A 26,247-nucleotide genomic window follows, 5' to 3' on the forward strand; every position below is an offset into this window, starting at 1 on the left:
ACAGTGAAACAGGGCGGGGTTTGAAACAATCTACTCCAACTCCAAGGTGATTGTACAGAGAGAGATAAGAGATAAACTGACCGGATGATGATGCTGACCCAGAAAGGCAGAGCAGAGCGCACGCATCGCTCAATAACTTTATTGTTGCACATATCCGGGAAAATAAACCTGCCACGTGATTTTTCAATACGTTTTTTTCTTTCATTTAGCGGTGAATGATAAATAGGATTTAGGAATTATTTGACATTGAATGGAATTTTTCTGTAATATGTTGACTGTCAGTTGCACATTTGAATGCGTGATTAATGTTACCGATAGAGCTGCTCGCTCTGTGAATCTTTTCGATGTTGGAAAGGTCATCGGAGGATAAGGGTATGGACGACTTCAGACGGGTCGCGTTCCGGAGGAAGTCCCGAACTTTTGACAAGTCGGACATGGAGCCCAAGAAATGGAGCCCAGTGATTTCAGGTGAGTGACTACCGAACCGGTGGCAGTGCGTAGGTGGTGTAAAGGCTGTGTCACGCAAGGGGACAAAAACTCAGGTCCTTAGGTTTGGGTGCAGACAGTGTGGATTGTAATATTTTGTGTAACATGTAATAATGTGTATATAACACTATAATATTGTCCTGATACTGTGGTGAGGTCTCCTATAATGGCTTTTCCATGGTGATCACTTTTTACTGTTGTGCATGTGCACATAGCAACTAAAATAGATTGTGTTGCCTGGCTTCACAGTCCAGACTACTGTAACAATCATATCTTGTTAGTTGTATTTAGGGACAGATCGAAATTTTACTTCAAAATAGGGGAGGGTTGTCATTCTTTTTGCTTTTTTTTCTCTCGGTGGGGAGTTTTTTTTTTTTGAGGGGCATAGGGGAGGGTACTGCGTTTTTCCCTGCTAGTTTTCCCTATAAACAATGGCTTGAATTACTTTTGATATTACCCTAATAAAGTTTAGAAACGTTTATAAAGGTTTGGTATGGCTATTATTAAGCTTTAGTTGCTGCTGGCCTATGATATGAAGGGGAGGGACATGTGAAAATAGTTTGGGGGTCACATTTTTTGTTATGACACCTTGAGTTGGACCAGCCCGAACCCCCCCCCCATTACATTTTGATCTGTCCCTTACTGCTTCACATACCTTTTTTTGTCATTGGGTGAACATGATCTATTGAGCCATTGTGAAAGTATGTAATGGCCAACACCTGTAGTATGTGTTTACATAGTGAAGATTGCATTGCACTAGACTGCCGAACAGTCAGGTAGGAAGTGGAAGGTTGCAGACAAGCCCTAACCTGTTGTGTAATTACCTCAATGCCTCAAGGGACAGAATATTTTTCTACTTCAATACAGAACAAAATGCCCACTTTTCACGAGATATGTCAATTCATAGCACATATACAAAAGTTGGTTGCCTATATAATACCCTGTCCCCTCTTCCAATTCTTTCTTCTTGATCTCTCCCCCTCCTCCTCCTTTTCAACTGTTGACTAATGTGCCTTATTTCGGTTGCCAGGAGTCCTGGTCAGGGCAGGTGGAGCTGGGGTCTTACAGCTGTGACTGAGGGGTTCTGGGCTTTGCCTTGAACTGAGGGAATAGAAAGGAATCCCCCAGTGACTGACTGTGAGGAACCATGTTGTAAACACACAATACAGTGTTGTGCCTGGGCATGCTACAGGGAGAGAGAGGTGGAACACTGACATGGCCCAGTCTTATCTCTTCCAACCTGGGGAGATTAACTGTGGTTTTGCAAACGACATGGAGCACAGCAAATATTTTATTAAAAGCAGAGGCAACTGTAACCTTCCCACCAGCGGATTAAGGAAAACGTTGCCTTTGGGCAATGTCACCTCCAGGATAGAGTGGTGAGGTGACCGTTTAAGACGGTGTCTGTACTAACAGAAATAGTCAAATCAGATGTCACTTTATTAAACCAAGTGGGGTGAGCCAGCAGACTCTATAAGAGGTGAGGTAATACTGTAGGGTTCATGAGTCATCCTCAAGTGGCTTCTCCTCTGGCCCACCGTCACCTGCTGCTCTATAGGTCAAATCAAATCAAATTTATTTATATAGCCCTTCGTACATCAGCTGATATCTCAAAGTGCTGTACAGAAACCCAGCCTAAAACCCCAAACAGCAAGCAATGCAGGTGTAGAAGCACGGTGGCTAGGAAAAACTCCCTAGAAAGGCCAAAACCTAGGAAGAAACCTAGAGAGGAACCAGGCTATGTGGGGTGGCCAGTCCTCTTCTGGCTGTGCCGGGTGGAGATTATAACAGAACATGGCCAAGATGTTCAAATGTTCATAAATGACCAGCATGGTCGTATAATAATAAGGCAGAACAGTTGAAACTGGAGCAGCAGCACGGCCAGGTGGACTGGGGACAGCAAGGAGTCATCATGTCAGGTAGTCCTGGGGCATGGTCCTAGGGCTCAGGTCCTCCGAGAGAGAGAGAGAGAGAGAGAGAAAGAGAGAATTAGAGAACGCACACTTAGATTCACACAGGACACCGAATAGGACAGGAGAGGTACTCCAGATATAACAAACTGACCCTAGCCCCCCGACACATTAACTACTGCAGCATAAATACTGGAGGCTGAGATATAGGTATACTCATGTGACTATCTTGGACCAAATGCAGACCAACAGGATGAAACCTTGACTATACATCTGAGAGAGTCACATTTTCTTTTCATTTTACCTGGCATCTATATCGGTATTGTATATTACTGTATATTTAACCTACTGTATATCACCTTACCTATTTAGATATCTGTACATCAGTGATTTCCCCCTCTATTCTCAAATGGAACGACTGCCCAAACATTAGGCTTATCTCATCATGTTAACCCAGTACAGTACAAATACACTATATATATATATAAATATATATATATATATATATACAAAAGTATGTGGACACTCCTTCAAATTAGTGGATTTGGCTATTTCAGCCACACCTGTTGCTGACAGGTGTATAAAACCGAGCACACAGACATGCAATCTCCATAGGCTATACATAGGTTGCAACACTCACTACTGAGTTCCAAACTGCCTCAGGAAGCAACGTCAGCACAATAACGTTGGGAGCTTCATGAAATGGGTTTCCATGGACGAGCAGCCGCACACAAGCCTAAGATCACCATGCACAATGTCAAGTGTTGGCTGGAGTGGTATAAAGTTAGCCGCCATTGGACTCCGGAGCAGTGGAAACGTGTTCTCTGGAGGGATGAATCACGCTTCACAATCTGGCAGTCCGACGGATGAATCTGGGTTTGGCGGATGCCAGGAGAACACTACCTGCCCGAATGCATAGTGCCAATTGTAAAGTTTGGTGGAGGAATAATGGTCTGGGGCTGTTTTTCATGGTTTGGGCTCCTTAGTTCCAGTGAAGGGAAATCTTAACGCTACAGCATACAATGACATTTTAGACGATTCTGTGCTTCTAATTTTGTGGCAACAGTTTGGGGAAGGCCCTTTCCTGTTTCAGCATGACAATGCCCCCCATGCACAAAGTGAGATCCATACAGAAATAGATTCTCGAGATCGGTGTGAAAGAACTTGACTGGCCTGCACAGAGCCCTGACCTCAACTCCATCATACACCTTTGGGATGAATTAAAATGCTGACTGCGAGCCAAGCCTAATCGCCCAACATCAGCTCACTAATGCTCTTGTGGCTGAATGGAATGGAAGTCCCCGCAGCAATGTTCCAACATCTAGTGGAACGCTTTCCCAGATGAGTGGAGGCTGTTGTAGCAGCAAAGGAGGGACCAACTCCATATTAATTACCATGACTTTGGAATGAGATGTTCGACGAGCAGGTGTCCACATACCTTTGGACATGTATTGTAACCTTATTTCTGATAAGACTGACATTTTACACTATTTTATCCCTGTAAAATCTGTCATGCAACTTTTCTAGAAATAAACCTGAGCTTGAGCTGAACCACAGCTGTTTGTCTAAGAGGAGAGCATTTGAATTGACTATACTTCATAATTACACATCCTTAACTAGATATTCCTTCCACTTGACATGATACATTGTTGCTCAGCAATTGAGCATTTTGATTATTGCCTGAATATCTGGCTGCAGATGCGTAGGTTGAGCTTCTCATACTGAGCAAGAGAAGATTTTTGTTAGGCGAAGGAGTAGTGGAGCCTCTTTAACTGTTGCCCTTTTCAGTCGTAAATTTGCTGGGTGCTCGTTAGCTCCACAAGAGACCACGACTCACTAGGGCGGAATGGAAGGTTTCTTTTTGCTGCATTTGAATGATTTTGTCCTCCTTGTAGAAGAAGGTTCTGGAACGTCATTAAATGTTATCGTCAGACTGTACAGACCAGTGTTTCCCAAAACTCTCCTTGAGTACCCCCAGACAGTCCACTTGTTTGATAACACAGCTGACACAACTAACACAGCTGATTCCAGGGGTGAAAGTAAGCCGGTGTGGTCCGGTACAGCGTCCCAGGAAAATAAAAGAGTGGGGGTACACCGTACTATTCAAATGTGAGCCAATCACAATAATTAACACTAATTGCAGAGAAAACTATAGACAGTTACACCATTATTTATCATTAGCGCATGTCAGAGGCATGAAAATGAGCCAATTGACTTGAAAACGGGCAGTGTACTGTACACTCAGAATTGCGGTGTGGTTCGAAAACTGTACACACAGTTTTTGCCAAGGCGGAGGTAAGTGGCCAAGACCGAGACACGCGTTTACTGCAGTGAACCTATTCATTCAAGCTACTTCAAGAGTGTTGGGCCTAATGACAGCTGCCCAGCTGGAGAGAATTTATTTAGCACAGAATTTATTTGGCAAACGTAACTGGGAAACTAGTACCGGTAAGCTTCACAATGAAAAATAATCTAAAAGGCAAAATGATGAATTTTTTATTTTACTAGGCAAGTCAGTTAAGAACAAATTCTTATTTGCAATGATGGCCTAGGTGTGTTAACAGTGTGTTAACTGCCTGTTCAGGGGCAGAACGACAGATTTGTACCTTGTCAGCTCAGGGATTCAAACTTGCAACCTTTTGGTTACTAGTCCAACACTCTAACCACTAGGCTACCCTGCGATCTGCTTTATCTAGTGCAAAAGATGACTGCAGGTATTTATTTAAACAGTACAAATATTTAAATGTTGTTTTTTTTTGACGGTTCAAAATACCGCTGGATACAGTATATACGATATACCGACCAACCCTAGTCTGCACCATATGATGCTGTAGCCCTCTGGGGTTGAAATCACCTTTAACCACTCTGATAGGTGCATTTCCTTAACATGGTCTCTGTAAACACACTCTCCACTGCTCCGCATTCGGTCCAAAGTCTGCTTTTGTTGGTATTCCATTAAGATATCCCCAGCTTTCACACTATAATATGTCAGTTTAACTCACTTGTAAGTTCAACTCTTGTGTGTTGGCATTTGAGGCATTTTTTTCTGGGGGAAAACATCTTCAACCACACCAAGTAGGCCGGGTCTGAAAGTTTTGCCTGGTGGCCTGGTGTTAGTATGAGCCTTCCTCTGAGGCCATAACAAAGGATCTGTTTATGTTCTCTCTGCCCTGGGAAGGAGCGGGGCACCCTGGGATAGCATAGCGGGGCAAGATGAATCAGTGGCTCTGTGTTGTGTTGTTATTGTGGTGGTTGTACTGAGCTGAGTCCTCTGTCTCTCACTGACTAACTGGCTTTAATTCACTCTCAACCCCTTGTGTTGCGCAACTCACGCAGTTCATTTTAACTATTGAGAGCTTTATTAGTCTGTTCAATTTGCATGTAATAAACATGGGTTATTACCACCTCGTGAATTGTAAGCCATGAATTACAGTGACAGCATTCCTGCAGCTGCATCTCTCTCATAATGGACTAATGTATGAATGGTGTTTTGTTTCAGAATGAGGAACCCGTCTCTAAGTTTCCCACAGAGGCCCAACTGAACAGGCTACATAATTTGTCCCCTCTTCAGTACACGACTCACTGACATCATTTTTGGGTGCAGAAAGACCCCCATCGCCATGATTTATATAGTTATTACATAACAAGATATTATCATATGCTTTCAATGTTGTATTAAATTGTGGTTTAATTTGTTTTATTTTATTATTATTTTTAGGGGTTAGATCAGCTTTAATATTGCAGATAGATTGTAGCTTCAATCAATGTAATTGTCTGCATAATTTCAAATCCCCCCAAAATAATTTCTGTAAATGTTATGGTTTTCTTCCGTCGAAAGAGAGTCGGACCAAAATGCAGCGTGGTTAATACGATACATGTTTAATAGACGAAAAAACACGACAATACAAAAACAACAAACGGAATGTGAAAACCTATACAGCCTATCTGGTGACAACTAACACAAAGACAGGAACAATCACCCACGAAACACTCAAAGAATATGGCTGCCTAAATATGGTTTCCAATCAGAGACAACGAGAATCACCTGCCTCTGATTGAGAACCGCCTCAGGCAACCATAGACTTTGCTAGAACACCCCACTAAGCCACAATCACAAAACCTACGAAAAACCCCCATACATAAACACAACACAAAATAAACCCATGTCACACCCTGGCCTGACCAAATAAATGTAGAAAACACAAAATACTAAGACCAGGGCGTGACAGAACCCCCCCAAGGTGCGGACTCCCGGCCGCACACCTAAACCCATAGGGGAGGGTCCGGGTGGGCGTCTGTCCACGGTGGCGGCTCCGGCTCTGGACGTGGACCCCACTCCAACCAAGTCTTAGTCCCCCTGTAACGCGTCCTTTGATTGGCGACCCTCGCCGCCGACCTTGGCCTAATAACCCTCACCAAGGACCCCATTGGACTGAGGGGCAGCACGGGACTGAGGTAGAAGCTCGGGACTGAGGGGAAGCTCGGGACTGAGGGGTAGCTCGGGACTGAGGGGTAGCTCGGGACTGAGGGGTAGCTCGGGACTGAGGGGTAGCTCGGGACTGAGGGGAAGCTTAGCACTGAGGGGAAGCTCAGCACTGAGGGGAAGCCCAGCACTGAGAGGAAGCTCAGCACTGAGAGGAAGCTCAGCACTGAGAGGAAGCTCAGGTAGGTAGTTGGATCCGGCAGATCCTGGCTGGCTGGCGGATCTGGAAGAGTCTGGTCGACTGGCGGATCTGGAAGAGTCTGGTTGACTGGCAGATCTGGAAGAGTCTGGTTGACTGGCAGATCTGGAAGAGTCTGGCTGACTGGCAGATCTGGAAGAGTCTGGCTGACTGGCGGATCTGGAAGAGTCTGGCTGACTGGCAGATCTGGAAGAGTCTGGCTGACTGGCAGATCTGGAAGAGTCTGGCTGACTGGCGGATCCTGGAAGACTGACGTATCTGGAAGTCTGGCTGACTGGCGGATCTGGAAGAGTCTGGCTGACTGGCAGATCTGGAAGAGTCTGGCTGACTGGCAGATCTGGAAGAGTCTGGCTGACTGGCGGATCCTGGCAGACTGGCGGATCTGGCTGCTCCATGCTGACTGGCGGCTCTGGCTGCTCCACGCTGACTGACAGCTCTGGCGGCTTCTTACAGACTGGAAGCTCTGGCGGCTCCGTGCAGACTGGCAGCTCCTTGCAGACTGGCAGCTCCTTACAGACTGGCAGCTCCTTACAGACTGGCAGCTCCATGCAGACTGACAGCTCTGGCTGCTCCATGCAGACTGACAGATCTGGCTGCTCCATGTAGACTGGCAGCTCTGGCTGCTCCATGCAGACTGGTAGCTCTGGCTGCGCTGAACAGGCAGGAGACTCCGGCAGCGCTGGAGAGGAGGAAGGCTCTGGCAGCGCTAAACAGGCGGGAGACTCCGGCAGCGCTGGAGAGGAGGAAGGCTCTGATAGTGCTAGACAGGCGGGAGACTCCGACAGCGCTGGAGAGGAGGAAGGCTCTGGCAGCGCTAAACAGGCGGGAGACTCCGACAGCGCTAAACAAGCGGGAGACTCCGACAGCGCTGGAGAGGAGAAAGGCTCTGGCAGCGCTGAACAGGCGAGGCGCACTGAAGGCCTGGTGCGTGGTGCTGGCACTGGTGGTACTGGGCCGAGGACACGCACAGGAAGCCTGGTGCGGGGAGCTGCCACCGGAGGACTGGTGTGTGAAGGTGGCACAGGATGGACCGGACCGTGAAGGTGTACTGGAGAGCCTGAGAGCAGGGCTGGCACAGGACGTGTAAGGCTAGGTAGGTACACAGGAGGCCTAGTGCGTGAGGCTGGCACAATCTTCACCAGCTGACTAACACGCACCTCAGGACGAGTATGGAGCGCTGACCCAGGTGCCATCAAATCCCCGACACGCTCCGTCGGGCGAATATCGTACCTAAAGCACCAACCTAGCAACTCCCTCATAACTCTCTCCTCCACTTTCCCCATTAACTCCTTCACAGTCTCTGCTTCACTCACCTCCAACACCGGCTCTGGTTCTGGTCTCCTCCTTGGCTCCTCACGATAAACAGGGGGAGTTGGCTCAGGTCTGAACCCTGACTCTGCCACACTCTCCCTGAGCCCCCCCTCAATACATTTTTGGGGCTGACTCTCGGGCTTCCATCCGCGTCGCCGTGCTGCCTCTTCATACCAGCGCCTCTCCGCTTTCGCCGCCTCCAGTTCTTCTTTGGGGCGTCGATATTCTCCAGGCTGTGCCCAGGGTCCTTTTCCGTCCAATATCTCCTCCCACGTCCAGAAGTCCTGTGATCGCTGCTCCTCACGATAAACAGGGGGAGTTGGCTCAGGTCTGAACCCTGACTCTGCCACACTCTCCCTGAGCCCCCCCCCCCACAAGATATTTTTGGGGCTGACTCTCGGTCTTCTGTCCGCGCCGCCATGCTTGCTTCGCCAACGCCATTCTCCGATAACCTTCTTCGCACTGCTCCAGCGAATCCCAGGCGGGCTCCGGCACTCTCTCTGGGTCGACCGCCCACCTGTCTATTTCCTCCCAAGTCGTATATTCCAAACTGTGTTTCTCCTGCTGCCTCTGCCTGTCACCAAGCTGCTTGGTCCTGGTGTGGTGGGTGATTCTGTTACGGTTTTCTTCCGTCGAAAGAGAGTCGGACCAAAATGCAGCGTGGTTAATACGATACATGTTTAATAGACGAAAAAACATGACAATACAAAAACAACAAACGGAACGTGAAAACCTATACAGCCTATCTGGTGACAACTAACACAAAGACAGGAACAATCACCCACGAAACACTCAAAGAATATGGCTGCCTAAATATGGTTCCCAATCAGAGACAACGAGAATCACCTGCCTCTGATTGAGAACCGCCTTAGGCAACCATAGACTTTGCTAGAACACCCCACTAAGCCACAATCCCAAAACCTACGAAAAACCCCCATACATAAACACAACACAAAATAAACCCATGTCACACCCTGGCCTGACCAAATAAATATAGAAAACACAAAATACTAAGACCAGGGTGTGACAGTAAATATATACAGTACCAGTCAAAAGTTTGGACACACCTACTCATTCAAGGGTTTTTCTTAATTTTTTCAACTTTTTACATTGTAGAATAATACTGAAGACATCAACATTATGAAATAACACATATGGAATCATGTAGTAACCAAAAAAGTGTTAAATAAATCAAAATATAGTTTATATTTGAGATTATTCAAAGTAGCAACGCTTTGCTTTGATGACAGCTTTGCACACTCTTGGCATTCTCTCAACCAGCTTTAATTCTTTCATATTGAATCATTTATGCCCCCCCAAATTCATATTTAACTTCTTATGGCTTGGGGGCAGTATTTTGACGTCTGGATGACAAGCATGCCTAAAGTAAACTGCCTGTTACCCAGGCCCAGAAGCTAGATTATCCATATAATTGGTAGATTTGGATAGAAAACACTCTAACGTTTCCAAAACTGTTATAATAATGTCTGTGAGTATAACAGAACCGATATGGCAGGTGAAAACCTGAGGAAAATCCATCCAGGAAGTGAGATTTTTTCAATGTGGGTAGTTTTCAATTGACTTCCTATAGAGTATCTAATGGGTTCGGACCCAGATTGCAGTCCCTATGGCTTCCACTAGATGTCAATAGTCTTTAGACATTGTTTCAGGCTTGTTTTCTGAAAAATTAAGAAAAATGAGACCTTTCTGGCAGTGGACTATAGAATCATGCAGTGCTGGTTTGCGCACGTGACAGAGTGCGCGCCCTTTGTTGTTTTTCCTTTCTATTGAATACGATATTGTCTGGTTGAAATATTGTCGATTATTTAGACAATTGACAACCTGAGGATTAACTATAAACATTGTTTGACATATTTCGACGAACTTTACTAGTACTATTAGGATGTATTCGTCTGCATGTTTTGACCATCTTTGAGCCAGTGGATTACTGAACGAAACGCGCCAACAAAACTGAGTTTTTGGAGGGGCTTTATCGAACAAAACAAACATTTATTATGGCTGGGACTCTTGTGACTGCAACTATATGAAGATCTTCAAAGGTAAGTGATTAATTTTATTGCTATTTCTGACTTTTGTCATTTCTTTACTTGGTTGTAAAATGTTTGTATGCTTTTGTAAGCGGGGCACTGTCCTCAGATAATTGCATGGTATACTTTCGTCATAGAGCCTTTTTGAAATCTGACAAAGCGGCTGGATTAACAAGAAGTTCATCTTTAAGCCTTATAACACTTGTATTTTTATGAATGTTTATTATGACTATTTCTGTATTTTGAATTTTGAATCTCCAAAATGTAAATATTCCAGGCATTTATATACTGTAAACTTCAGTCGTGCTTTATCAAAGGCCTTTTCAAAGTTAGCTACGAATACCAGGCCTGGTTTCCCAGATTTTTCATATGTCAAATCAAAATCAAATCAAATCATATTTTATTTGTCACATACACATGGTTAGCAGATGTTAATGCGAGTGTAGCGAAATGCTTGTGCTTCTAGTTCCGACAATGCAGTAATAACCAACAAGTAATCTAACTAACAATTCCAAAACTACTGTCTTATACACAGTGTAAGGGGATAAAGAATATGTACATAAGGATATATGAATGAGTGATGGTACAGAGCAGCATAGGCAAGATACAGTAGATGGTATCGAGTACAGTATATACATATGAGATGAGTATGTAAACAAAGTGGCATAGTTAAAGTGGCTAGTGATACATGTATTACATAAGGATGCAGTCGATGATATAGAGTACAGTATATACGTATGCATATGAGATGAATAATGTAGGGTAAGTAACATTATATTAGGTAGCATTGTTTAAAGTGGCTAGTGATATATTTACATCATTTCCCATCAATTCCCATTATTAAAGTGGCTGGAGTTGAGTCAGTGTCAGTGTCAGTGTGTTGGCAGCAGCCACTCAATGTTAGTGGTGGCTGTTTAACAGTCTGATGGCCTTGAGATAGAAGCTGTTTTTCAGTCTCTCGGTCCCAGCTTTGATGCACCTGTACTGACCTCGCCTTCTGGATGATAGTGGGGTGAACAGGCAGTGGCTCGGGTGGTTGATGTCCTTGATGATCTTTATGGCCTTCCTGTAACATCGGGTGGTGTAGGTGTCCTGGAGGGCAGGTAGTTTGCCCCCGGTGATGCGTTGTGCAGACCTCACTACCCTCTGGAGAGCCTTACGGTTGTGGGCGGAGCAGTTGCCGTACCAGGCGGTGATACAGCCCGCCAGGATGCTCTCGATTGTGCATCTGTAGAAGTTTGTGAGTGCTTTTGGTGACAAGCCGAATTTCTTCAGCCTCCTGAGGTTGAAGAGGCGCTGCTGCGCCTTCTTCACGATGCTGTCTGTGTGAGTGGACCAATTCAGTTTGTCTGTGATGTGTATGCCGAGGAACTTAAAACTTGCTACCCTCTCCACTACTGTTCCATCGATGTGGATAGGGGGTGTTCCCTCTGCTGTTTCCTGAAGTCCACAATCATCTCCTTAGTTTTGTTGACGTTGAGTGTGAGGTTATTTTCCTGACACCACACTCCGAGGGCCCTCACCTCCTCCCTGTAGGCCGTCTCGTCGTTGTTGGTAATCAAGCCTACTACTGTTGTGTCGTCCGCAAACTTGATGATTGAGTTGGAGGCGTGCGTGGCCAACCCAGTCGTGGGTGAACAGGGAGTACAGGAGAGGGCTCAGAACGCACCCTTGTGGGGCCCCAGTGTTGAGGATCAGCGGGGTGGAGATGTTGTTGCCTACCCTCACCACCTGGGGGCGGCCCGTCAGGAAGTCCAGTACCCAGTTGCACAGGGCGGGGTCGAGACCCAGGGTCTCGAGCTTGATGACGAGCTTGGAGGGTACTATGGTGTTGAATGCCGAGCTGTAGTCGATGAACAGCATTCTCACATAGGTATTCCTCTTGTCCAGATGGGTTAGGGCAGTGTGCAGTGTGGTTGAGATTGCATCGTCTGTGGACCTATTTGGGCGGTAAGCAAATTGGAGTGGGTCTAAGGGTGTCAGGTAGGGTGGAGGTGATATGGTCCTTGACTAGTCTCTCAAAGCACTTCATGATGACGGAAGTGAGTGCTACGGGGCGGTAGTCGTTTAGCTCAGTTACCTTAGCTTTCTTGGGAACAGGAACAATGGTGGCCCTCTTGAAGCATGTGGGAACAGCAGACTGGTATAGGGATTGATTGAATATGTCCGTAAACACACCGGCCAGCTGGTCTGCGCATGCTCTGAGGGCGCGGCTGGGGATGCCGTCTGGGCCTGCAGCCTTGCGAGGGTTAACACGTTTAAATGTCTTACTCACCTCGGCTGCAGTGAAGGAGAGTCCGCATGTTTTCGTTGCAGGCCGTGTCAGTGGCACTGTATTGTCCTCAAAGCGGGCAAAAAAGTTATTTAGTCTGTCTGGGAGCAAGACATCCTGGTCCGTGACTGGGCTGGATTTCTTCTTGTAGTCCGAATGGATCTTTGTATTTACCACTTGGATCCTGTATCTGAAATGATGAAATCAGACCTTCTTGTTGAGTGTCTTAAAATCTACCATTTATATAGGAGTGGTTAAAACATGCTTATAACGGTCTTCTGAATTATATCAAAAAAGGTTTGGTATACCTCCACTGGTATGTCATCCAGCCCCGGAAATCTTCCCGAACATAAAGGCTTTAATTGCATCAGTAAGTTCATCCTCTGTAATTTGGCCTTCACATGAGCCTTTCTGTACTGCTGTTTATTTTACATTATTGATAGAAAAAAAATCCACACAACTAACTTCGGTAAGTGGAGATGGAGGAGACTGAAACGAAAACATATGCTTAAAGTACTTTACGTCCTCTTTCAAAATATTGTTTGGTGAATCATGGTTGACTTTCATAAATACTTTTTGGTTTCTATGTTGAATTTATGAAATAATATATTACACTTGATCTTTCTTGAATAAGTTCCTCCATTTCTTTTAGTTTTCCCTCTAACTTATTCTGAGCCTCTATGGTACAGTTTTTATTGCTATCTATCTGTACTGTTAGTCCTTCCATTTTGACCTAAATTGCTTTTGTTTTAGAGATAAGTACTGAATTTCATGGCCTCTAACGGAACATTTAAACGGTCCCATACAATACGCTTGCAATGTTGCTTGAACATTCGCTAAGATTAGATTTGGTTATGATATTTGTAAAATACCTGTTTTGGATACAGCTCATTGAAAGAGACTGGGAGCAAAGCTAGCCAAAGGTACATTTTACTGGTTGAAGTTGAAGTGTTTTTTAAAAGAATAATGCAGTTGATTTGCGACGATGACACAAGCATTATATTAAGCAGGACGTTCCTACGAGCCTTAAAATCCACTCATAATCCAAAAGTAGTGTGAAATGCATTCATAAGCAATGTGAAAAACATTTTTGCTGGTGGTCTATGAGAACTCTTGTGTTCTGCAACCAAATTGTGTACATCGCCCTCAAGTGGCAATGTTTGCAAAAACAGAAAGGGGTCTATACTAATACACTGTCACTGGTGGCTTATCCATTGAAAGTGTCATCCTATAAATACCTAGGTATTTGGCTGGATGACAAGTTGTCCTTTAAAGTTCATGTGGATAATCTTGTGACAAAGCTTAAATTGAAATTGGGTTTTTATTTTCGTAATAAGGCTTGCTTCCCGCTTATGGCTAGAAAGAAGCTTGTTCAGGACACTTTTCTCTCTGTTAATGATTATGGTGACATGTCTTATATGCATGCAACCTCCTCCGTCTTACAGAGACTGGACTCTGTTTATCATGCATCATTGCACTTTATTACAAATGCCAAGTCACTCACCCACCATTGCACATTGTACCAAATGGTGGGTTGGACCTCACTTTATATGCGCAGAAAGATACTTTTGTATGTGTTAATTTACAAAGCCCTTTTTGGTTAACTCGCTCTTTACCTCTGTAGTCTGGTCTCCTTCACCACCAGCAGTTACCATACCCGGTCTGCTAGGTGGTTGCTACTTAAAGTCCCCAGGACATTCACAGTATTAGGCAAGACTGCCTTCTGTTAGTGCCACTGAATGAATTTAATATATTGATGGGAGACTCTGTTACGGAGTGTAAATGCTTTTTTTAGGCTGGATCATGTTGTTGTATTGTATTGTATGTTTTAATTATGTCATATATTGATTGTTGCTGCCTTCTTGGCCAGGTCTCCCTTGAAAAAGAGACTCGGTCTCAATTGGCTTTTCCTGGTTAAATAAAGGTTAAATAAAAATACATAAAAAAACGAATGTACACTCTGTGATCTCTGTGCTTTCTGTTTTGGTGTTATCTCTCTGTGATCTCTGTGCTTTCTGTTTTGGTGTTATCTCTCTGCACTCCTGCTTTTGTATGAGCATATGACTGTACATAAACACCTGATAGCCCACATCATGAGCTTAGAGTCAAAGCGAGACTACATTGATCTTCTTTTCTTCGTCAGGCCTTGCAAGCTTGTTCAAAATATTCACCCAAAGGTCAAATGTGGCTATTGGGGCTATTTGCTTCCACTGCTCCTGGGCCCTTGTTAAAGGAAAACACGACTCAAAACTATCTTTTGACATTTTTTTCATTAGTCCACTGTTGATACAGTCCCAACATATTTTGAGTGTCAGCAGTCAAGTTTTCAAGATATTGGACTTTCAGTAAGCAAAGTGTCACTTGCCACATCATCATGATGATGCAAAATGCATCATATGATGAAAAACAACTTGTTTTGATCTATATATTTTTGAAACAGTAAAATATTCACATTTACAACACTTTATGAGCATTTCAAACATAATCCATGAATGATATTATTGTTACCAATCACATGTGTTTTTTTACCAATCACACGTGATCGCTGCCCCTAACGCCCTAATGGGTGGGCGGCCGCTGGCGAAGATGAAGTATATCTAGGATCTGGAAAGATTCTATTTGGAGGAAGGGTCTAAGATCCTCCCAATGTGTTCTCCAATCCCATAAAACATTTTATAAATTGGTTCATTGCTGTTATCTTCACAAGGGTAGGGTGCCGGAGTATTGAAAACAAGGGTGCAAATAATTGTTACCCCTATCTTTCTTTAGATTGTTTTAAATGACTTGTTAAACAAAATCTTTTTATCTGGACAATTGTATTAGTATAAAATTATATATGTAATTATTTTTGCATTTATTTAACCTTTATTAGCCAGGAAGGGCTCAATGAGATTTCAAATCTCTTTTTCAAGAGCGTCCTAGCCAAGACAGGCAGCACCAAGTCATTTCACAATTATAGATAGACAACATGAAAAACTACAAGTAATCTAGTAAAAACCATAGAATTCACAAGAGTATAAGAAAATCATAAAACAGCTACTTAAAAACATTGACAGGTCAGGGAATCAAAATCAAAATCCTTCATCAGTGATTTAAAAACACCAATCGGGACAAGTTCTTCCAGTTTAAAAGTATTTTGTAAGGCATTCCAAGCCGATGGCACAGAGTACATAAAAGCCCTTTTACCAAATTCAATTCGGACATTTGGAACTGTTCGTCCTGCGAACGAAGAGAGAACCCACCACATTTCTGAACAATAAAAATGCCCAAATGAAATGGTAGTAAACCCCAAATGGATTTGTAAATAAAGGTATACCAGTGACTGAACCTAGAGGGACTAGAGAAGGCCAGCCAACCCTGGTTGATAAAGTGCAGTGGTGCGTAGGGGTTTTGCAGTTTAAAATAAATCTCAATGCTCCATGGTAAAGGGTGTCAATTGATCTCAAACACTGAGCGGAAGCATTCATATATAAAATATCCCCATAGTCTAGTAAAGGCATAGATGTAGCTGATACTTGCCTCCTTCTAGCTTCAAAAGAAAAGCAGAAAAGCCTTATTCCTAAAATAAAATCCCAACTTCAGCTTCAATTGTTTTTGTAAGTTGTTGAATTTGCAATTTAAAAGAGAGGCCGTCATCAATTCAAATTCCAAGTTATTTATATGAGGTTACAGTCTCAATCTCATTGCCCTGTCAGGTAGTAATAGGTGAACGGTTCAGAGGTCTATTTATTTCATTAGAAAACAGCATTAGTTTAGTTTTGTCAGTGTTGGGGATAAGCTTTAATTGACACAAGGTATGTTGAACAGTATAAAAGCAGTTTACAAGTTCTGGAAAGCTTTTGTGAGAGACGATGCACAACAATAAATAACAGTATCATCAGCATAAAAGTGAAGCTGTGTATTCTGCACATTTTTGCCTAAATAATTTATATAAATAGCGAATAAGAGAGGACCAAGTACAGTGCCCTGGGGCACACCATTACAGACAGACAATTTAACAGACATGAGCCCATGAAATTGAGTGCACTGAGTTCTATCAGACAGATAGTTAACAAAAAAGAAGAAAAAGAAAGACCTACATTCGACAATCTCTGCCACAGTATAGCATGATCAACTGTATCAAAAGCCTTAGAGAGATCAATAAAAAGTGAGAAACAGTGCTGTTTTTTGACAAGGGCTTCAGTGATATCATTTAAAACCTTCATGGCTGCTGTAATTGTGCTATGCTTCTTCCTGGAGCCCGACATTGATGCATTGATGGTACATTGATACCACCAGTGTATCAATGTACCATCAATGTACATTGATAAAATAGAGTTAGTATATACAGTTGAAGTCGGAATTTTACATACACCTTAGCCAACTACATTTAAACTCAGTTTTTCACAATTCCTGACATTTAATCCCAGTAACAATTCCCTGTCTTAGGTCAGTTAGGATCACCACTTTATTTTAAGAATGTGAAATGTCAGAATAATAGTAGAGAGAATGATTTATTTCAGCTTTTATTTCTTTCATCAAATTCCCAATGGGTCAGAATTTTACATACACTCAATTAGTATTTTGTAACATTGCCTTTAAATTGTTTAACTTGGGTCAAATGTTTCTGGTAGCCTTCCACAAGCTTCCCACAATAAGTTGGGTGAATTTTGGCCCATTCCTCCTGACAGAGCTGGTTTAACTGAGTCAGGTTTGTAAGGCTCCTTGCTCGCACACACTTTTTCAGTTCTATCCACAAATGTTCTATAGGATTGAGGTCAGGGCTTTGTAATGGCCACTCCAATACCTTGACTTTGTTGTCCTTAAGCCATTTTGCCACAATTTTGGAAGTATGCTTGGGGTCATTGTCCATTTGGAAGACCCATTTGCGACCAAGCTTTAACTTCCTGACTGATGTCTTGAGACGTTACTTCAATATATCCACATCAATTTCCTTCTCATGATGCCATCAATTTTGTGAAGTGCACCAGTCCCTCCGGCAGCAAAGCATCTATTTTGTGAAGTGCACCAGTCCCTCCTGCAGCAAAGCACTCCCACAACGTGTTGCTGCCACCCCCGTGCTTCACGGTTGGGATGGTGTTCTTCGGCTTGCAAGCCTCCCCCTTTTTCCTCCTATGGTCATTATGGCCAAACAGTTCTATTTTTGTTTCATCAGACCAGAGGACATTTCTCCAAATGATCTTTGTCCCCATGTGCAGTTGCAAACCGTAGTCTGGCTTTTTTATGGTGGTTTTGGAGCAGTGGCTTCTTCCTTGCTGAGCGGCCTTTCAGGATATGTCGATATAGGACTTGTTTTACTGTGGATATAGAAACTTTTGTACCTGTTTCCTTCAGCATCTTCACAAGGTCCTTTGCTGTTGTTCTGGGATTGATTTGCACTTTTCGCACCAAAGTACATTCATTTCTAGGAGACAGAACGCGTCTCCTTCCGGAGCAGTATGACGGCTGCGTGGTCCCATGGTGTTTATACTTGCGTACTATTGTTTGTACCGATGAACGTGATACCTTCAGGGGTTTGGAAATTGCTCCCAAGGATGAACCAGACTTGTGGAGGTCTACAATTTATTTTCTGAGGACTTGGCTGATTTCTTTTGATTTTCCCATGATGTCAAGCAAAGAGGCACTGAGTTTGGAGGTAGGCCTTGAAATACATCCACAGTTACACCTCCGATTGACACAAATGATGTCAATTAGCCTATCAGAAGCTTCTAATGCCATGACATACTTTTCTGGAATTTTCCAAGCTGTTTAAAGGCACAGTCAACTTAGTGCATGTAAACTTCTGAGCTACTGGAATTGTGATACAGTGAATTATAAATGAAATAATCTGTCTGTAAACAATTGTTGGAAAAATCACTTGTGTCATGCACAAAGTAGATGTCCTAACCAACTTGTCAAAATTATAGTTTGTTAACAAGAAATTTGTGGAGTGGTTGAAAAACAAGTTTTAATGACTTCAACCTAAGTGTATGTAAACTTCCGACTTCAACTGTAAAAAATATTTTAGCTGTTCACTCACAAGGGTCTCAAGTATTTTCACCAGGGGTGACAGCTTTGAGATTGGCCTATAATTATTTAAAATAGTTGAATCTCCCCCTTTTAAAAGGGGTAGGACAAATGCTGATTTCCAGATCTTTGGAATTTCATTACATTCCAGGGTTAGATTGAACAGATATGTAAGTGGCTCAGCTATGAAATCAGCTGCCAGATTTAAAAAAAAAAAAACAGGGATCAAGAAGATCAGGACCTGCAGGCTTTCTCTAAGGATTCTTTTTTTATGTACCTCCTGTGCTGAGATTATTCTAACTCTCGGAATGTAACAGTGCATTTCTATGGTAGATACAGGTATGTGACAGCCTTGCTTTTACCTTTGAATATTAACAATTCCAGTTCCCAACAACTCCACTAGATGGCAGTGAAAGCTCACAAAAATGTCTGAGATGAAATGCCTTTGATAAAAAGCAGTTGTGGGGAGTCTTTATGGCTCTGTAATAAAGCAAATGATAAAATACAATTGAATATATTTTGTTTCCCCCTGTTTGTTCTAATAGTACATGTAGAAAAGGAAACGTTCCTATGGTTTCCCTTATTTTCCCATGACATTATCTTAACATTTACATTTGACATTTTAGTCATTTACAAGACGCTCTTATCCAGTGCAACTTACAGTAGTGCGTGTGTATACATTTTCTGTCCTTGCATTATATCCACTCATCTGACTTCATCTGGCCAATGACTTGTTTTCTACAGATAATGTGGAGTTGGCAGTGCAGCCTCAGCGTTGTTTTCCTTTATCCAGGATGTGAATGGTCAATTTGATATAATAGGTTTTTGTCTCACATTATCAGACGTGTTTGCCTGTAAGTGTTTTTCTCCAGCCTAATGGGTAATACGGTTAGGGGTGGGAAATGTCAAGGCCACTCACTCTTTTGTTATGGTACAGTTATTTTTCCGTCTGTAAGGGAGTGCACCACCACACACACACTGCCGTCCTCATTCTGGGAAGACGGGGCATTCCTTTCTCAGGCCTATGGGGAAAACAATGAGGAGGTGGAGGGAAATAGCTAATTTTAGTGTGTTTGTACAGAAACGTGTGTATGAGTTTGTCTGGACCGGAGGGAAGGGAAAGGGTCCGATGACACACTTCCTGCAGTATTCCCCCCACCTGCCCAAAGAGCTCTCTGTCTGTTTCAGTCCTCACACCCACGTGAACATTCAAGGCCACTGTGTTTTCCAACTCAATGGGGTTGTTTCTTTCAACCAGAAAGCTTCCAGACCCCTCATACAATTAAGCCGTCAAATCCACTAAGTTGAGGTAAGGGAAATCTCTGATACGAGAGACTTTACATTCCAAAAGTCCACTGATCCGAGACCAGCCCAAACCCATGCCTGCCCATGCCTGCCTAGCTGGCTCTGTCACAATGCCTGTTTTTTTTTATTTCCGTGCAACGGCCGGTGCTTCCAGAATTTAGTGTGTCGTTTCACACATGGCTGACTGCGTGCTGCCAGACTCTCCAGTCCAGTCCACAGTGGACCTAAAGAAACATAAAGGGAAACGGAGACCACCCCATCCTTCCTGTATAGGCCTACTACTGCTGTCCCCCCAGCTCTCTCTCCAGCTCACCCCAGCACAGAGAGCTCCTTAGGCCCATCCATTGTTCAGCTGGTGGAGAGAGAAGGAGGAGGGGGAAAGCGAGGGAGGAAGGTGTATTTAAGGCCACCGTTCATGTGCAGGAAGTGTGGCCTCAGCCCCAGTGTCAGATGTACTTTTCCTGCCTCTCTGGTTCTCTGGCTCTGCATGCCTCATTCTCTCTTTCTCTGACTGCCTGTTCGCCCACCGAACTGTCCCAGTGGTCAGCCCTACCGACCGGACAGGGAGACAGGATGGACTGCCTGGCCAGCGGCTACCGCAGGTCCCAATCGCTGCGCCGCCGCGTCTCCTCGGGTAGGTGACCGTTAGGAGGGGACCTAGTAGTCACAGGAGTAGAACACACCATGCTGTGACACAGTGACACTCACCAAAAGATACAGGGAACCACCAAAGCCAAAGCCACCTTAGTCTCGAACCTTCCGAGGATGAAATTGAATGATTTTGAATAGTGTTCTCTAAAGATAAGGCGTTAACTTTGGACGTTGAAAATGAACCGACGTCGCAAGTATTGGTTTTGGAGACGGAAAGGTAAAGCTGTTTCTGATGTTAAGATGTGGAGAATTTGACTGTGTTACTGTAGGATTGGTGTCGATGGTTGCAGTTAGGCAAATGACCACAGTGGCAGAGGGATGTAGCCTTATCTGTGTATCTGTTTAAGCTGGCCCCATACTGTAGAGTAGACTATATACAATCAAACAGAGTACAGGTATGACATAAGTCAATAAGTGAAAGTGTGTGAGAGAACAAGGGAAGGTGTGCAAATTGTGAATTGAATGTAACAATTTCAACCCTCTTCGTGATCCAGTCGAAACCTCAGCCTCAAGCCCTCTAGTGTCTCTCCTAAGCCTGGGATCCACACAAACCCTGCCACCCACACAGCCGTCTTAGGAGCATGCCAACCCCTCTCCCCCAGCCCCAATGCCTTCTATCCTGCCCCCCATTAACTGAGATGACATGCAGCTAATCTGTATTCTCTACCAGTGAGAGCTCCATTTTCTGAATGTTATCTTTGGCTGTGCTCCCAGACGTCAGCTGCTCGGTTTATATTACAGCTCAATGACCATATATTTTGTTAAAAGTGACATATTGTGTACCATAAACAGGAGCAAATCATAAGAGGTTACTGAGGGACAGAGAAAGTGATTAGGAGATGTATGCTGCCGCCGGTGTACTAGACATCTAGCTCTGTGTGATTTCATCTCGTAAGTGAAGGGATGTGTATGATTATTTATGTAAATAACAAGTATTTCATCCAATATTACATGACCTTTATATATATATATACTGCAATAGACAACAGCTATAAGACCACAGCTATAGAAGATTCAGTCTCATGGTTGGGATACATAGCATTGCTGTCAAGGACCAGGACTGGTGTTGTAGAGAGTGAGTGCACTTATAGTTACCAGCCTGGGAAAAAAAGTATGTTTTGTTCTCTGAGTCCTGGGAACCGTCCCCTCTCTCAAGTCCCTGTAACAGCCACTCTGTCCTTTTGGCAAAATCCCCGATGGCCCATTACCCAATTTTGTGTGTGTGTGTGTGTGTGTGTGTGTGTGTGTGTGTGTGTGTGTGTGTGTGTGTGTGTGCGTGCGTGCGTGCGTGCGTGCGTGCGTGCGTGTGTGTGTGTGTGTGTGTGTGTGTGTGTGTGTGTGTGCGTGTGCGTGTGCGTGTGTGTTATGGAGAGGAGGGATAACTCTCCCTCTGTTCATAGTAGAAGAGAGGAAAGTGTGAAGCATGCTTTCTTTCTGTGGGCCAGCAGGAAGGAAAACGCTGGGAGCAGCAGGGCTTGCTCCTTTCACCACACTCATTGTTACAATGTGGGGAGGGTCACATGAGAGAGGACGGGAAACACTAAACACAGCCTAGATATATGGTTACTAGGATGTGCTATAGGAGGACGGTCTCATTATAATGGATGGAAATTAATAAATGGAATGGAATTAAACATGGTTAAATAAAGGTTACATTTAAAAAATAAAAAGTGGTTTCCATATGTTTCATGTGTTTGATACCGTTCCATTTATTCCATTCCAGCCATTACAATGAGCCCATCCTCCTTTACCTCCTCCCACCAGCCTAGATCCTATCTGAAGCTTTGTTGTGTGCACTCGTGTTGTTTTGAGCCTATAGCTGCAAAACCTCAGCTTGTCTACCTGTGGCAGAACAAGTCTAGTGAGATACTGTAGCGTTACCAATAAAGGTCAATGTTTAGCACTGCAATAGTCTCTCTGAGAGCGGTTGTTATTGTATCTCTGTTGTTCCTGGTATGTCTCTCTCTCTCTCTCTCTCTCTCTCTCTCTCTCTCTCTCTCTCTCTCCCTCTCTCTCTCTCTCTCTCTCTCTCTCTCTCACTCTCCATTGATCCACAGCATTCCTCCCAGTGTGCCTGAGCACTGACATCATCCTTCGATCACATTACTGAGCACACTGACTGGAGTTGCATGCTCTCACAAACACAACATTATGGAAATGCACATCTTCTTTCAAACACACACCTGCCGTGGTGGGATTAGTGTGTTTCACTGCTGTTTGTGTGGTTTGTGTGTGTGTGGAGTGGTGTCCGTCAGATGGTGTGAAACTGTGAGAAGAGGGAAGGTTGTCATCGCCCTGCAGCAAGGTTTGATTTATTGAGTGTGATGTGGTCTCATGAAAGAGTTGATTGAGGAGTAAGGTTATATGTTTTCTGCATGGAACAGCATTGCAATCAATACTCAGGTCAGCCACCAGGGGGTGGGAGTTTGACAACACCTGAACATCTATTTACTCTTAAGGGGTCTACACAGAATACAGCAAATGGAGCGGACGGAGCGTAGCGCAGTGTCACAATGTCTTTTTCCGTCATGCTGCTTTGTTGACAACTGCAACCAACTCGCACCCCAGGTGTTCAGCCAGTCAATCCAAGCTTCTACAGTGGTTTCAAATGCTCTCAGATACTTTAATTGTTTAATCAATTGTGTTTTGGAGATGAGTGCTGTTGTCTGGCAGATTATTATCTTGCCGTTCTTTTGTGGCTTGCTCTTCTCTTTTCTGTGTGACTGGATTGATTTTGACGGGGCTAAATTCTGCCTGCAGAGCAGATTTGGGGCGAGTCGTTCACAGCAGGTCATGCCAACCGGACTATGTGAGATTAGAAGAGCCAATCAATGTGGTCTGGTGCTGTGACATGTGGCAGATGCCATTCATGCCATGCCCTAGTGACAGATGTGCCCTTCTGTCCGTTATGGGGGCAGCAACCATCAGCCATGCAGGCCACACTGTGTCTGGATATGTGGGTGTGTGCGTGTTCAACTAAGCGCATATGTGTGTGTGCTGCACCATACTGTGTGTGTGTGTGTGTGTGTGTGTGTGTGTGTGTGTGTGTGTGTGTGTGTGTGTGTGTGTGTGTGTGTGTGTGTGTGTGTGTGTGTGTGTGTGTGTGTGCGTGCGTGCGTGTGTGTGTGTGTGTGTGTGTGTGTGTGTGTGTGTGTGTGTGTGTGTGTGTGTGTGTGTGTGTGTGTGTGTGTGTGTGTGTGTGTGTGTGTGCATGCTCACATGTGTGTGTGCTTCCCTGTACTGTGTGTGTGCGCATATGTCTGTATTCTGCAATATTTCCTACTGTGACCTTCATCAAGTGGGAGGCAGAGGAAGTGAGAGAGATTACAGGAGAGACCGCCAGGCTGAGATGAGAGAGTGGGAATCTGCATGCAGCCAGGGTGTGTGTACAGTAAGTGATGTGTGTTTAATTAATGGTGTGCGAGTGTGTGTGTGTGTGTGTGTGTGTGTGTGTGTGTGTGTGTGTGTGTGTGTGTGTGTGTGTGTGTGTGTGTGTGTGTGTGTGTGTGTGTGTGTGTCGCATATCCTCCACTCTTAGAGATGTGGTGGGTAGTGGCTATGCACAAGACTCTGAGAGTGTGCTACACAGCTGGAGGAGAGCCCAGGGGCTGGGGCATACGGGGGACAGACGGGGGGGATAATTCACTGAATCAGCCATATATCAAAGCCCCAGAGGTTTTTGGTCACGAATGATAAGTAACCACAAGGAGACTTTTCAGTGACGTTCTCGTTGACTGTACTATTCTATAAGCAGTGTTTTACTTATACCAGCAGTATAAGGGAAGATGACTGCAAGGGCTCCGTAGTCACAGAGCAGGAATTGAAATTACCTGTTTCATTCACTGAATTTGAACAACATCATGGCAGCTGGTAAAGAGTTGTGCTTGAGTGTGTGCATGCTTGCGTATGTGTGTTTCGGAGATATAGTGAGGATCTAGCCTAGTCTGAGGGCAATCGGAAGACGACTGGCGATGTATTTGCCGCAGCACTTTTCAGTCAGGTGTGGTAGCGCCACATTACATTTGATTTAGTTTAATAAAACACATAGACTCAAAGTGTTAAAAAGAGGGGCCTCATGATTTGTCAACTCGCGCACAATTTCTCAGTCCTTCACATCGGAGTGCTGCTGTAGGCTCTTTGGGTGTCTTGACCAATCAAAATCACGTAAATCGCAGGTCGTGCCCGGGCACAACACACATTGCTCAAGGCGCACTCTCCATTTTCTACCGGTATTTATTTAAAAGGCGTGATAACACATCACTCCCGACAGACACAAGCAAACATAACTTCTTATGGCTGGGGGGCAGTATTGAATAGCTTGGATGAATAAGGTGCCCAGAGTAAACTTCCTGCTACTCAGGCCTAGAAGCTGAGATATGCATATTATTAGTAGATTTGGATAGTAAACACTCTGTAGTTTCTAAAAATGTTTGAATGATGTCTGTGAGTATAACAGAACTCATGTGGCAGGACAAAACCTGAGAAAAAATCCAACCAGGAAGTGGGAAATCTGAGGTTTGTAAGTTTTTCAACTCTTTGCCTATCCAAGATACAGTGTAAATTTGGTCTGATTGCACTTCCTAAGGCTTCCACTAGATGTCAACAGTCTTTAGAACCTTGTTTCAGGCTTCTACTGTGAAGGGGGAGCGAATGAGTGTCAGGCCATGAGTTGGTCACGCGCGTGGCCGTGAGAGCGAGCTGCGTTCCATTGCATTTCTAAAGACAAAGGAATTGTCCGGTTGGAACATCGTTTGACATGTTTCTACGAACTGTAATATAACTTTTTGACTTTTTGTCTGGACCTAGTGCTCACGCCTCATGAATTTGGATTTGTGAACTAAACGTGCGAACAAAAAGGGAGTATTTGGACATAAATGATGGACTTTATCGAACAAAACAAACATTTATTGTGGAACTGGGATTCCTGGGAGTGCATTCTGATGTAGATCATCAAAGGTAAGTGAATATTTATAATGCTATTTCTGACTTCTGTTGACTCCACAACATGGCAGGTATCTGTATGGCTTGTTCTGGTGCCTGAGCGCTGTACTCAGATTATTGCATGGTGTGCTTTTTCCGTAAAGCTTTTTTGAAATCTGACACAGCGGTTGCATTAAGGAGTAGTTTATCTATAATTCCATGCATAACACTTGTATCTTTTATCAATGTTTATTATGAGTTTTTCTGTAAATTGAAGTGGATCTCTGCAAAATCACTGAATGTTTTGGAAGCAAAACTGAACATAACGCGCCAATGTAAACTGAGATTTTTGGATATAAATATGAACTTTATCGACCTCAACATATATGTATTGTGTAACATGAAGTCCTATGAGTGTCATCTGATGAAGATCATCAAAGGTTAGTGATTAATTTTATCTCTATTTCTGCTTTTTGTGACTCCTCTCTTTGGCTAGAAAAATGGCTGTGTTTTTCTGTGACTAACCTAACATAAACGCGGACCATTCTAGTTTGTTGGTGATGTGGACACCAAGGAACTTGAAGCTCTCAACCTGCTCCACTAGAGCCCCGTCGAAGAGAATGGGGGCGTACTCGGTCTTCCTTTTCCTGTAGTCC

The 26,247-nt window shown here is 44.0% G+C and overlaps 1 protein-coding gene across 3 annotated transcripts in view; it reads left to right on the forward strand.

The window, feature by feature from the left end:
* Nucleotides 1-135: 135 nt before the first annotated feature.
* The window catches only part of fgd4a (FYVE, RhoGEF and PH domain containing 4a), a 107,201-nt gene continuing 81,089 nt past the window's right edge, over nucleotides 136-26,247 (forward strand). The window contains exon 1 of one of the 3 annotated variants that reach the window (XM_024423896.2): nucleotides 136-468. In XM_024423896.2, the coding sequence (XP_024279664.1) occupies nucleotides 345-468 (124 nt within the window). In that variant the 5' untranslated portion in view covers nucleotides 136-344. Of the gene's footprint in view, nucleotides 469-20,447; nucleotides 20,655-20,753; nucleotides 20,889-26,247 lie in introns of those variants that run through there. The other 2 variants (XM_024423894.2, XM_024423899.2) reach the window with 2 other exon arrangements.

The sequence above is a fragment of the Oncorhynchus tshawytscha genome, linkage group LG06 (assembly GCF_018296145.1).
Source record: "Oncorhynchus tshawytscha isolate Ot180627B linkage group LG06, Otsh_v2.0, whole genome shotgun sequence".
Lineage (NCBI taxonomy): Eukaryota > Metazoa > Chordata > Actinopteri > Salmoniformes > Salmonidae > Oncorhynchus > Oncorhynchus tshawytscha.